Raw genomic sequence first — 13,879 nt, 5'->3', positions numbered from 1 at the left:
TACATATAGATATTGCCCACCTTTATGTGATTTCATGTCCGTTTTTTCAGGTTTCTCCATTTTGTCTTTTTGAAGAACTAAAAAATATTGACAATAGGATATTATAATTGAGAGCTGTTCTTAATTAAGTTCCCTAATACAGAACAATACATATTTTTTATTTAAAAGGGGTTAACATGGTGATTCTGCACTCTGGATAGTCTTGATTTTTAGTTCACGTGCCATTATAATGGCACATTTTTCATCATTGTATCAGTCATCTGTATGAAGGGATCAACAAACCCAACTGTATGAATCAGCCACATCACATTAAGGTATCCCTTAATACACTGGACATTTCTTTTCCTTTAAAAAGATTTTCGTAGGAAGGAATAGATCTAGCCCTATAATGAGTCCCAAAGTCTGACATTTTAGCTTACATGCGTCATTACAGAGGAAAAGTCTCCATCAGTATAACCTTCAATTCCTGCCCAAAGAATTAATTTAGAAGCAAAATGTGAGACAAATTTCTACATGAATGAACAATGAATCAACAAGCTCAAAGATGCAGTTTTGTCCTTCAGAGGCCCCATCAGTGGGGTCTGATTGGTATCCTTTAAGGCATATAGAAATATTTTGGTAAAGCTGGAATGTAAGTCCACAAAGAAAGATAAGTTCAGTTTTCAGATTCTCAAATTAATAGAGGATGCAAGATATAATGAAAGTGAAATCATGAAGACCATTGTTTGGATTTTTTTCTTATATTTACATTATTCAAAACACAGATTTAACCAACTGGCCAATCACATCACAACTACTACAGCTACTCCCGCAATCGCTTGAACTTATTGGGTTTCACCTGGAGCCTCCAGGAGAGTGTCCTACCATGAATGCATGCAGGGGCGTAACTAGAAACCTCAGGGCCTCGGTGCGAGAATCTGTTCTCGCGATCTACCCTCTCCCTCCCTACCCCCCCTTCTCACGATCTACCCTCTCCCTCCCTACCCCCTCTTTGTAGGTCACTGACGTCATATGCCGGCGCTCAGCGTGAAGCGCCGGCACCCGAGACAAACGCCTCACGCTCCCAACACTGCACTCTGGGCAGCGCTGAGGCAGGCGGCGGTGGCAACGGCGGCAGCGGCGGGGAGCAGATGCATCCTGGATTTCTGTCAGTCAAGGGGGCCCAAGAGTTGCCGAGCGGTCGTTTTCATCAACCGCTCGGCACCCCCTGGGCCCCCCTGACTGACAGAACTCCAGGGCCCGGTCGCTGTCGCGACCCCTGCGACCCCGGTAGTTCCGCCACTGAATGCATGTATAATTTTCATGTGTATTAAAAACAAATATATCACCAATAAATGGATTTCATGAAAAAATTAGGCCCCCCCCCTCATTTTTTCATGAAATCCATTTATTGGTGATATATTTGTTTTTAATACACATGAAAATAATTTAATACACATGAAAAAAAATTAATACACATGAATACTGTTTTTAATACACATGAATACTATTTCATGTGTCAGATTACACTAAAAATGTTGCTTATGAATGCAACTAAAAATTGGATAATTTTATTGTTAATAAGGCTAATTCTGCCTTGAAGTGTTAATTGTTTTAAAGTAATAATGTTCCACTAACCTGCAAATGATAACATACTGCTAGCAGGCCAGAAATATAATTTACTTTGCAAGGGTGTATTCTATCGTGGCAGGAGGGCACATAAAATATATTTTACTTTTATTTACTAATCGCATAACTTTATTGATGCCATACTCTTACGCCTATTAGAACAAAGCCTTCATTGTCATATAAATATTATTATCATTTGCATAATAGGAGTAATGTTAATACAGAATAGAGTATTTTTCTTTCCTGTTGAATATTTTGAAATGTCATATCCTGTATGACAAATGGCTTTAATTTTCTTGTAATCACATCATATTATATTGTTAAGTTGATAAAGAGGATCTCATTTTAAAGAAGACTTACATGCCCTGAGTAAAACATGCAATTTATTCTTATCAATGTGACACATTGTTAATAAATCATAATATTATCAAGTTCTATTCACAGGGGAGGGGGGAATGGCAGACTGTAGAACCACTGGGATCATTTTTGTTGCCGTGGTTACTGTAAGGTTTGTGAAATGACAGCCAGCGTTTATTGCATTATCGCATATTATTTAGACCGTGTATTTAAGTATTAGACATCTCATTATACTGCAACCATTTAACAAAACACCTCACTTTGTCACGGCTCCCTCTCTAGGCCTCTTAGCCGGCACTTTGCATTGTCAATAAATGCTACAGAAATTGAGGACAAAAAAAAAAAATTACCTTGGACATGCCTGGCAATAAATAATTACTGGGGCAATTTGTCAGTAGTGCCAGCTTCAAAGTATGTACTTGTTCACTATGAAGCCTTGAACCCCTTAAAGGCCTTAGGCGGGGGGTTGGGTTGTTAATGCATTGATATTAGTATAGCATTAACTAACGCTATGTATTCATAGGAGAGTAAGGAGTATTTTTGGACTATTTCTGTAAGATGAGCGAATCCTACCAATCAAAGGCTCTGGACGGATTGTATTAAACCTGGAGCTTCGACTGAAAGTAAAAGAAACCGCAATGTCCCAGAGTGCACAATGAGTTCATGTGATTGATCTGTCGGCTCATCCTTAAACCCTCCTTCGCAACAGGGTTTTTCAGACAGTATATCACAGAACTGTAAAGAAATTAGCTTTATTCCATTAACCGCCTAAGGGGTCACACAGTACTAAGGATATAGGATCCTTAGGCAACAGAAGGATTAAAACTACATTGCCTATTACTCACTTTCTAGTAGATTTTCTGATCACGTTCCTTACTATCTACAGTATAAAACTGTTAACGTTTGTGAAAAAAGATTAAAAGAGTAAAAAGAAACACACCTCATATGCTTTCTCATCCAGCAATACGCACATTTACCTAGGATCGTCACTAATGAATAGAACTATATATAACGGGGACGAATTTGAAATTTATACATCATTTTTGCAAAAAGCATTTCAATTGCACTAAATTTTAGTTTTTATGTCAGCTTTGCTGGACTTCATACAATACTAGTCTACTCTTTGATGTCCTGATACTCACAGATTTACATGGAATCCGTTGCAGCAGTTTATTTAAATGTGATATGAAATTGATTTATGTCACTAGTAGGCACTTAGGCAGTAGAGGCATTGTGCGTGAAACAAGTAAAATATAATTCTTGGCACCACATACTGTTTTTACTAAATTAAGTTGTTTTGGTGTGTTTAGTGTTTTAATAGAATATACTATTTACATTAAAATAATTTGTGGCCATTTTGAGTCTTGGGGTTTATGTGCCGAAACTGCATCTGGTATTTTGTGATGCTAAATTCGTTATGATAAAGTACCTTCACTATATGACCACAGGGTTCCTAATTATTGAGTTTAGGTGTTTCAGCTGAATCCATTGCTAACACATAGGTATGCCATCTCCATAGCGAGGCAGTAGAAAGGGTGGTACTGAAGAGCTCAGTGACTTAATTATCTAGAAGTCTGATGGACATCTAGGTTTGACGGATAGCATGAGAATGCTAGCTGCTGGATTGTATAGTGCCTGCTGTAAAGTTTGATGGAGGAGGGATAATGGTTTGAGACTGTTTTTCAAGGTTTGGCCTAGGCCCCTTAGTTCCACTGAAGGGTAACAGTACTATAGCATACAATGACATTTTAGACAATTGTATGGTTTCAACTTTTTGGCATCAGTTTGGGAAATACCCTTTCCTGTCCCAGCCTAATTTTGTCCCCTGTGCACAAAGCAAGGCCCATTTAGACATGGTTTGACAAATCTGGAGTGGCCTGAGCCTCATTTACCACTTTTGAAATTAATAAATGCCAATTGCAAGCCAGGCCTTTTCATCAAACAATAATATCTGACCTCACAAATGCTCTTTTGACAGAATGGGCAAAAGACATCCTTGAAAACTCCATATTAATGCCAGTTATTTTGGAATGGGACATCCAACAAGCTCATATAGATGTGAAGCAGTTGTTTCTGTGTATATGGATATTGTACACATTTTAAAGTTTTTATTTTATTCTTCTTTATGTAAGAAAAGCCATACTTGTCAAAAAAGCAATACTTCCATTACAAACTTCAGCCAAGGCTAAAGCCCAGCCTTGGAACAAATAGTTAAAAACTGGGGTCTTGTGTTGCGGAAGTAAATTGCCCCATATTCAAACATGTTAGGAGATGGCCCCAAATTTGTACCTTGCCTAGGGTGTAGTGTTAATCAGGCTCTGACCGATGGACTAGAAATAGTTGTAAAATATTTCAGATTGAGAAAATAAGTGAGATGTCTGTCATTAGTGATTCAGTTCCCAGAAATATCAGGATTTCATTGTTCCTCACTCAGCATTTTTAGGAGCATACTTCTGGCACTGTCCACCACATATTCCTGTAAATAATGTTATTAGAATTTATTTAAAAAAGTACATTGTCACCTTAGAACTAAAAAGCATGGGGGGCAATACTATGCATTCAAAATTAAATGAAAAACGGAGCTTGAATTTGTTTAGGCATCCTGAGCATGTGTGGCAAAGACTATGAGAACAGTTATACATTTTCTGTTCATCGATTTTCATCAATTAGAAAATTGTTAAGTGGAATAAATAATTAATGGTGTTGAAAAATTTGACAAGCCTTTCTTTAAAGTTTCTGCTTCATTGTAGCTTGGACCATTTATGTGTTATATTGTCTGGGAATGCTAGTGCAGATAGTGATAGCAACTGCAAAGAGCTCCCACAAAAAATAACTTTCAGTGCTTTGAGGCTGAGTGGGGTGTTTAATGATATATGTCGCTGCCATCTGAGAAAGCGTCATTATCAAATTATGTGATGACCTACAGGAATGCACAGAAAGCCTGCAGTGGCATCGGTCGCACTACCAACCCTGTTGCGATGTGTCACTATGAACAGTAATTAAATGATGCCATCATTGACAAATGTTGCACTGGATTTCCATGAGCAGACGGAGTGATTAAAGGAGCCGGAAATCTAAGTCTAAGAGTCTAAGAACTGACTTTTTACTATTTATGTAACCTATTCACTGCAGCTCACTTAGGTATTAGCTTTCTATAGCCTATTCAGCCATGTTTAGAAGATTAGAACCACCCCATTGTAACTGACCACATCTGGTATCACCAAACTTAGTAATACTGTGTGCCCAATTAAAATACATATGGAAGACCACCAGGTCCATTGTACACAGGGAAATTTTAATCAAGCTATTTCACTGCTGGTACCAAACTCCCAGTAGATTGGCAAAATTTAGCCTATAACGACACCTGACTGTTGGACGTGGTGTGGAGGCAAAGTACATAGGTACATATTTGTTGGGAATGTCCTAAATTGAGTGATGTTGTAAATTATACAGCCCTCCATAGCATTTGATCCTGCAATAGCATTGTTGAATATCTTTACTGAGGATATTCCATGCAGGTCCTTAAATATTATTATGATGGCCCTTTAAGTTTCAGTCACTAGGAGATAGAGGCAATAGGATGCACACACACGTTCACAGAGGTAATATCGCTAAACAGACAGTTCCAGGTCATGGAACATTTGTCTCACAATTTTCCGATATTGTGTAGTCACATGACACATGGGTAGCATACACAGTCATGCTAACACATACAGTATACAGTATGTACTTATGCTAACATACACACTTACACACTTGTGCTAACACACACTTATACACATGGGTGTAGGAACCGGGGGGCGGGGGGGACAGATCCCCCCCCCCCGTAACTCATGCGGGGTGGGACCGATAATGAAGAAATCCCCCCCAAGGGCCGTAGAACCCCCCCAATAGAAACGCCGCAAATGCGGCCCGCGAGACCTCGAGGTGCGGCCCGTGTAAGATCGGCAGCCAGGGCAACCGATCTTACACGGACCGCACCTCGAGCCCTGCTACAACAAGAGCCCTGCTACTTACCTGTGGGAGGGTCTTCTGTACTGCACAGAGGAAGCGCAACCCAGCAAAGTTCACGTGACATCACATCACATCCTGCTTCCTCTGTGCAGTACCAGAGAACGCAGAGGGAGGCCACGTCCCCTGCTGAAGTCTGTGAGTGGCATCGAGGAGCTGCAGTGCAGGTAAGGGGGTGGGGAGGGTGTTTGAATCAGTATGCGTGATTGAGGGAATGAATCTGTGAATGGATGAGTATATGAATGAATGAGTGTGTGTGTGTGTGATAGCATGGATGTGTAAGTGCTGGAACCTAGGCATGATGGGACTGTGATTGTTGTTAGCAATCACACTCCTATCATGCCAAGTCAGCCAGTACATGCTGAAACCTAGCTAGCTGCCCCCCTTGTGTATTGATGCTGCCAGCAGTATGGAGTCTGCACATCACTTACAGCCACCCTGTACCAGCATGTACTGGCTGACTTGGCATGATAGGAGTGTGATTCCTAACAGCAATCACAGTCCCATCATGCCTAGGTTCCAGCATTTACTGGTTGGATGTGTAAGTGCTGGAACATAGGCATGATGGGACTGTAATTGCTGTTAGCAATCACACTCCTATCATGCCAAGTCAACCAGTACATGCTGAAACCTAGCTAGCTGCCCCCATTGTGTATTGATGCTGCCAGCAATATGGGGTGTGTTACCTACTTTTATTAAAAATGTGAGTTTTTATTATTATTTTTAAAGGTGGGGGGTCATTTTCGGTTTTGGCTAAGTGAACCGTGAATGTTTTGGTCCAGAATTTTCATTTTGGTGCATCCCTGGAATAAATAGAACTATTTCATTTTTAATTATCCTGAATTTGTAGTCACAAAACTTTCTAGGCCCAGAAATCAGTGAGAGGAAAAGTAAAGGTTTTGTGTCATTTACTTTATTTTAATCCGCATATTTTATTAAAGGCCATATTTTCTCACAGTGAAAAATGAGTGCACATATACAATTCTGATGAAGTGGCCCACTGCAGAAAAAACTTGGACACCCCTGGGGTAGACAGTGAGAAGAGGGGTAGAGAGAGGGTAGCTAGTGAGAAGGGGGGGTAGGGAGAGGGTAGCTGGTGAGAAGGGGGTAGGGAGAGTGTAGCTAGTGTGAAGGGGCGGTAGGGAGAGGGTAGCTAGTGAGAAGGGGGCGATAGGGAGAGGGTAGCTAGTGAGAAGGGAGGGTAGGGAGAGGGTAGCTAGTGAGAAGGGAGGTAGGGAGAGGGTAGATAGTGTGAGAAGGGAGGGTAGGGAGGGGGTAGATAGTGTGAGAAGGGAGAGGGTAGATAGAAAGAAAGTGGAGAGGGGGTAGATAGTGTGAGAATGGGGAGAGGGAGTAGATAGTGTGAGAGATGGGGAGAAAGTGGGGATCTGATGGGGGAAAATGCTGTCCCCCCCAGATTTTTAGGGGTTCCTACGCCCATGCTTATACATACTGTATGTGCTCCTGGTAACAAACACTTACACATGCATGCTGGAACACAAACACTTACAGATACACTCTAACATATATGAATACTCCATAACTCTTTTATTGTCTCTCTCACTCTTTTCCTCCTTTACTGCCTCCTTCATTGCTGTTACTCCCTTAGCACTCTCTTTGTGACTCTTTCCTTTCCTTACTCTTTCTCACTATGTACCTGCCTCCCTCTCTTTTCTTCTCCCTCCCTCCTTGCCTACCTCTCTCCCCTCATCCCTGTACCTTCTTAGAGGCCTTTTTCACTGTGGGGTCTCGTAACTTCACATTATGTGACCCTGCTGCGTTCTGTCTTACCAATCCGGCCAAGGCATTTTGACCTTTATGGAAGTACTAATGGACTCAGTTCCATGATAGACTCATTAGTCAGTGTTTGGCTGGATAATTAAGCCTGAGCTAATGTGTGGTTAGCCACAGTCAAGGTGTTTATCTAGAAGATCCCTTTAAAATAAAGGAGAGAGAAGCCAACAAATGGCTTATATGCAGTTGCATGAAAACATATTATATTTTAAAAAAAGAAAACAGCGCAATACTTTTAAAATCTTGCTAATCTGAAACTAGTAATTTAAAAAAAAAACTTTTTGCATCTGAAAAAAGCAAACATGGTTTTCATGTCAACCTGTCAAACAGTTCCCTACACAGTATACTTATGACTAGTTTCCAAATTACCCTAGAGATTATAACTATCATTTTACAATCTATCTCATGACTTGATTCTCTGGTCAACTTTCTCTAAAATATATTTTAGATTCCTCAAAGTTATCTTATGTTCCAAATATTCAGCTCTTTCATTTTCATTAAATGCTATTTCCACTGATGTTAGCGATTCCAGCCTCCATCAGTCCTTGATCTGATCCCATAGCTTTATGTATATCACATGCCTGTTTAAATTCTCCGCTGGGAGACTGTTCCATTTATCAACCACCCTTTCAGTCAATTTTTACTCTAGTTTTAGACTATAACCTCTTGATCTAAGATTGTGCCTCTCTCCTTTCTTCTAAAATATACATATTAGAATCCCTTAATCTGTCCTGATAAATCTTATCCTGCAAACCACTTACCATTTTTGAAGCTCTCCTCTGAACTCTCTCCAATGTGTCAATATCCTTCTGGAGGTGGGGTCTCCAGAACTGTACACAATACTCTAGATGAGGCCTGACCAGAGATCTGTAAAGTGGCAGAACCCCCGCTATACAACCCAGCACCCTCCTTGCTTTTTCCGATGCTTTATTGCATTGTCTGCTTATTTTCATCAGTCATCAGAAATAATTACTCCTAAATCACTCTCTTCTGTTGTCACTGATAGAACAGCACCCCAAATGGTATGTTTTACTTTGGGATTTTACCCAAGCAGATTCTTTTACATTTATCAACATTATACTACAGCTGCCACACTAGCGACCATTCTTCTGATTTACTTAAATCATTTGCCATTTGCCACTTGCCTTGTCCCACCCCATTAAGACCTTGTGTAATAACACCAATAAGATATTAAAAAGTACAGGTACGGATCCCAGAAGCACCCTACTAGTAACAACTTCTTCCTCTGAACATACATCATTAATTACAACCTTCTGCCTCCTATCACTCAACCATTGCCGCATCCATTCAACTTTTTTGACATCCAAACCCAAAAACTGCAATTTATGTGTAAGTTTTCTAGGGGGGATATTGTTAAATGTCTTCCTAAATTCTAGATAAGTTATATATCAACATCTACTCCTAGGTCTATTGTCTTAGTTAATTTAATGCAGTAAACTAACTTGCACTCTAGGAATGCCAATATGGGAACAGTGATGTAGTCAATCGATTGATTGACCATCAATTGGCCAATAACATACATGTTTGGCCACCTGGAAACACATTGCCACACTCTACATTCTTACAGTTTTGCAACATGAGGCCACATGTATCCGGTAAAATAGCCACACATTAACTTAATCAGCTGGTCACTTCTATTTTTGCCTTGGTCTTAGTTTGTTCTGTACACCTAGATGAAGATAAGTATGTGCTGTTCTGTGCACATGTGCTGTAGAACATTTTAGCTCCTAATAAGTAAATGTTACTAATAATAAGTGTTGGAAGTATTTTGATTTGTCAAAACCTATTTGCATTGGTAAGCACATGTTCAAAGCAAACTACATATATTTGGTATAGCAGTATAAAACAACAGTAACATCTTGAATTTCTATACACTTAGCCTAAGGAAATCCTTTTATTCCATTGGGGGCAAATTTCAGAGTGCAAAGCTTGGTTCTATAATTAGTTGGCTGTTATCCATTTGAATCCATACATTAAGAAAAACAACTAAGCACACATAGTCAAATTAACAGAAAATTGTGTTTTATAAGCACAACTAAAAATAGGCTAATGTTTATATTCTAACATTTACTTATTCATGAGTAAGTTGCACTATATTATTCAAACCATTCTATATGTAAGTTATTTGGGGCTGCGAGCATAGAATGAATAGAATTAAACTTATTGAGTAATATATCCTTAGTGATCAAAACAAAATCAACCTGCCTCCTTGGATTGCCAGTAAAAGGATCTTGTGTCAAATGTTCTTCATGCTAAAATGTCACAGGTTGAGAGAGAGGTCACGGTAAAAATTGTACTGTAGTGCCATAGTGATAAGTCCACTTTTGGCAGATTTTTCAAAAGCTGCACAAGATATATATATATATATATATATATATATATATATATATATATATATATATATATATATATATACTCAAAAGTATATTGTTAATGGTAAATAAGGTATGATGAAAAAGAATAATCATGAAAATATAATGCCTTGCATATATTCTATATTTGTTTGCAAGATTTACTGTTGTTGTCTTTGTTGTACAGCACTATGGAATATGATGATGCTACATAAACAATAAATAATAATAATAATAATAATAATAATAAAAGAAGGAAAGAATGGGTGGGTTATCCTCCCAGTACCTTTCCTCCTTTTGGTTGGCTTTGTGTCTCTAGACTGTAGGGTTGCCAATTACAAAATAGAAACAACTGGCCTTAACACAGCATAAAAGTAAGAGCACCCCAGCTCCCCATATTGCAGCCATGGGGTCACACACTACATTATGTCTTTAGACTAACAAATATGAACATGTTGCACTTGAGCATTGAATAGGTTAACAACACACACTACACACAGAATGTATGTGTGATGTGATCGGTCAGACACATCCCAGCGCAAGTGATATAATTACTGCCAGTCAGCAACTGTGCTGACCCAGGGAATGCTGGCGGCAAGAGCTTGTTCAGATCCATTTGATTTCATTGGGAGTGCTTTCCTGCCACTAATTGGCCAGCTAACACAGTGCTTAGGAAGCTATCGGCAATCGCTTCATATTGGGGTGTTGTTTGACAGTGACATATACTCGGAGGGGTAAATTCACACCTGAAGTACAATGTGTGTGACAAATTACAAAACAAATTACTACCATAATGGTAGAATTAGTGCATGGAAAGGGTTAAAATACCAGCATTTGAAATACCCTGGGTGTCTAGCCTTCAAAAACATATAGTTTGATGGGGTAAATTGCATTGGCCGGCTTCAAAGATACCCCAAATAGCACATGAGGTAGAATGACCAGATTTCAGAAAAAAATGATTCTGAAATAGCAAAATTCTAATTATTGCCCAGAAAAAGCAAAAAAAAAAAAAAAAACACTAGGTATTTCTAAACTCAGGACAAATTGTAGAATCTATTAAGCAGGTTTTTTCATTAGTTTTTGGAGATGAGTAAAAGATGTTTCAAATAAAAGTGAGAAAAAAAACATTTTTTAACAAAAAATCACCATATTTTATCATTTTTAATAGTAAACTAGATGATATGATTAAAAAAATGGTATCCAAAGAAAGCCCTGCTTGTCCTGAAAAAACAACGTATAATGTGTGTGCACAAAATGGGAAAGAAGATAATTACAGCTAAACAGCAACACTGAAAAATGTTAAAAAGCCTTTGTCCCGAAAAAGAAACCGTCTTGTCATTAAGGGGTTAAATTATGACAAAATACTTTAACATGCATTCTTCGTTAGTGGAGATGTCCCTTTAAATATACTGTCCCTTTAAATATAACAGTGATCTGTGCAAGCACTTTTACATCGTAACTGTCAGAGTACAGTCAAGACTGTTAGAACACATCCTTCTCTCCGCACAAGCTATCTTTTTATATAGTCAGTCAGGATATCCAACTGGCAGCCAGCTTAACCTTTAAAAATGGTCAGTCATGTAAAATACTGGCCTCTTGGCAACCCTAGGAGATAGGCAGGGCTGTTGGCATGTATGGACAAGGAGGCAGTTTAGTTCTAAGAATAATGAGCACTGCAATTTATATAAATATTTATTTTTTAAATCAACATGTCTGATTTTTTGGGGGGGTAAATGGTTTTCATTTGGATATTGTTCAAGGTTGACATGGTATTACGTAATATAAAAAAGTATGGGTTATCAGCTGTGCTAAACCATAAGCTTAACATACTCTAAATACCAATTCTGCCTCCTCAGTTTTTAATGACATTTGCTAATACATTAAGGTAAGGGTTTAGTAGGATGTTTAATTTTCCTTGGCAATATTTCTCCATAGTCACAATGACTTTTAGAGAAAGCTAGAAGCATTGTTCATTCTTTGTGTTGCATTGATTCATTCCCCTACACTGTGCCAGCGGAATGTATTGCTTTATTATGTATTGTCAGCAACTTGCATGCTTACCATATCAACTTCATTAGCCATCATTTGTCACTCAGCTGCTATCCTCTGTAATCTCTTTCATGTAACAAATACCTTTCAATATAACAGATCATTTGGCATCCATCAGGACTAATATGTATTGTTTAATTTGATTTATGCAGTAACATAAATATAGTTCATGGCAGTCTGTATCCACCCTCTCACTTAGCCCTTTACTGACACATTCTCAGATTTTGTTTGTGCTAATTGTGCAAATAATAAAGAATTTATAAAAATATTTATGGTGCATAAAGGCATTGTGTTTTTCTGCTGATATGCCAATTCACTGTTCTAACCCGGATGCCAAAGGCAATATTACTTATATCAGTAATTAAGGTTTTCTGGTATTTCCTGTAGGTTTGTACAGTACTATTCTACCGGATTGCAAGTTCAAATCTATTATTTTTTCTATACATTGCAGAGCTATTTTATACATGATCGGTAGTGTCACTTTAGGGATAAAAATGTAGTATATTCATTAAATCATGCACGTAATGAAGCAGGTACAAGCAGGCCCGGACTGGCCATCGGGCACACCGGGCATTTGCCCGGTGGGCCGGGCCACGGCAGGGCCGCATTGACTTAGGGGCTGATGGAGCTGCAGCTCCAGGCCCCTACCCTACCAACTGCGACCGGGTCCGCAACTCTAAGGGGCCGGGAAGTTCCCACCAAGGTCGGCCTTACGGGTCTGCGGCCGCACAGGGCTTAAATTAAAACATCGGGTTTTTTTTTTACTTTATTTAACATGGAGGATGTTAAATAAAGTGGAAAAAAAAACCCCGATGTTTTAATTTAAACCCTGTGCGGCCGCAGACCCCTAAGGACGGCCCTGGTGGGGGCTTCCCGGCCCCTTAGGGCAGGGCCGACCTTTGGGGTGTGCGACCGCACAGGGCGCCACACTCCAGGGGGCGGCGGCGGGGGGCGGTCCGCACCGGGTGCCGCTCATCGGGGCTGCCAACTTGCGGCACCCGGCACCCCTCCAGAGACGGACAGTAATGTCCGCCGCTGGAGGAGCAGGCTCGCAAGGGAGCGGTATCGGAGGTCTTTAACAGACCTCCGGTTCCCTTCAGTGATTTTAAGCCGGGTTCAACCCGGCTTAAAATCACTGAAGGGAGCCGGAGGTCTGTTAAAGACCTCCGATACCGCTCCCTTGTGATCCGCGCGGCAACAGCTGCTGTGCGCCGGGGTTTGTTTTCAGATCCCGGCGCACAACACTGAAGCCGCGCCCACCGCTGTCCGTGCCCTCTGAACCAGGAAGAAGACAGAGAAGACAGAAGAACTGAAGAAGAGGAAAAGAAGCTGAAAGAAGAAAGGAAAGGTAGGAAAGCATTAAGTGAGTGTGGATTGGTATGTGTGTGGATTGGTATATGTGTGGATTAGTATATATGTGTGGATTGGTATATGTGTGTGGATTGGTATATGTGTGTGGATTGGTATATATGTGTGGATTGGTATATGTGTGTGGATTGGTGTATGTGTGTGGATTGGTGTATGTGTGTGGATTGGTGTATGTGTGTGGATTGGTATATATGTGTGGATTGGTATATGTGTGTGTGGATTGGTATATGTGTGTGTGGATTGGTATACGTGTGGATTGGTATACGTGTGGATCGGTGTATGTGTGTGGATCGGTGTATGTGTGTGGATCGGTGTATGTG

General features: G+C 39.8%; 1 protein-coding gene across 1 annotated transcript in view; it reads right to left on the bottom strand.

Annotated features, from left to right (window-relative positions):
• Positions 1–13,879, bottom strand: part of TRDN (triadin) — a 184,000-nt gene that overhangs the window by 131,108 nt on the left and 39,013 nt on the right. Inside the window, exon 5 of the mRNA XM_053459015.1 lies at positions 21–77. Within this exon, the coding sequence (XP_053314990.1) occupies positions 21–77 (57 nt within the window). The remainder of the gene's footprint in view (positions 1–20; positions 78–13,879) is intronic.

The sequence above is a fragment of the Spea bombifrons genome, chromosome 3, assembly GCF_027358695.1.
Source record: "Spea bombifrons isolate aSpeBom1 chromosome 3, aSpeBom1.2.pri, whole genome shotgun sequence".
NCBI lineage: Eukaryota > Metazoa > Chordata > Amphibia > Anura > Pelobatidae > Spea > Spea bombifrons.
Note: the sequence above shows the minus strand (reverse complement) of the source record. Positions and strands in the feature narration are given on the sequence as shown.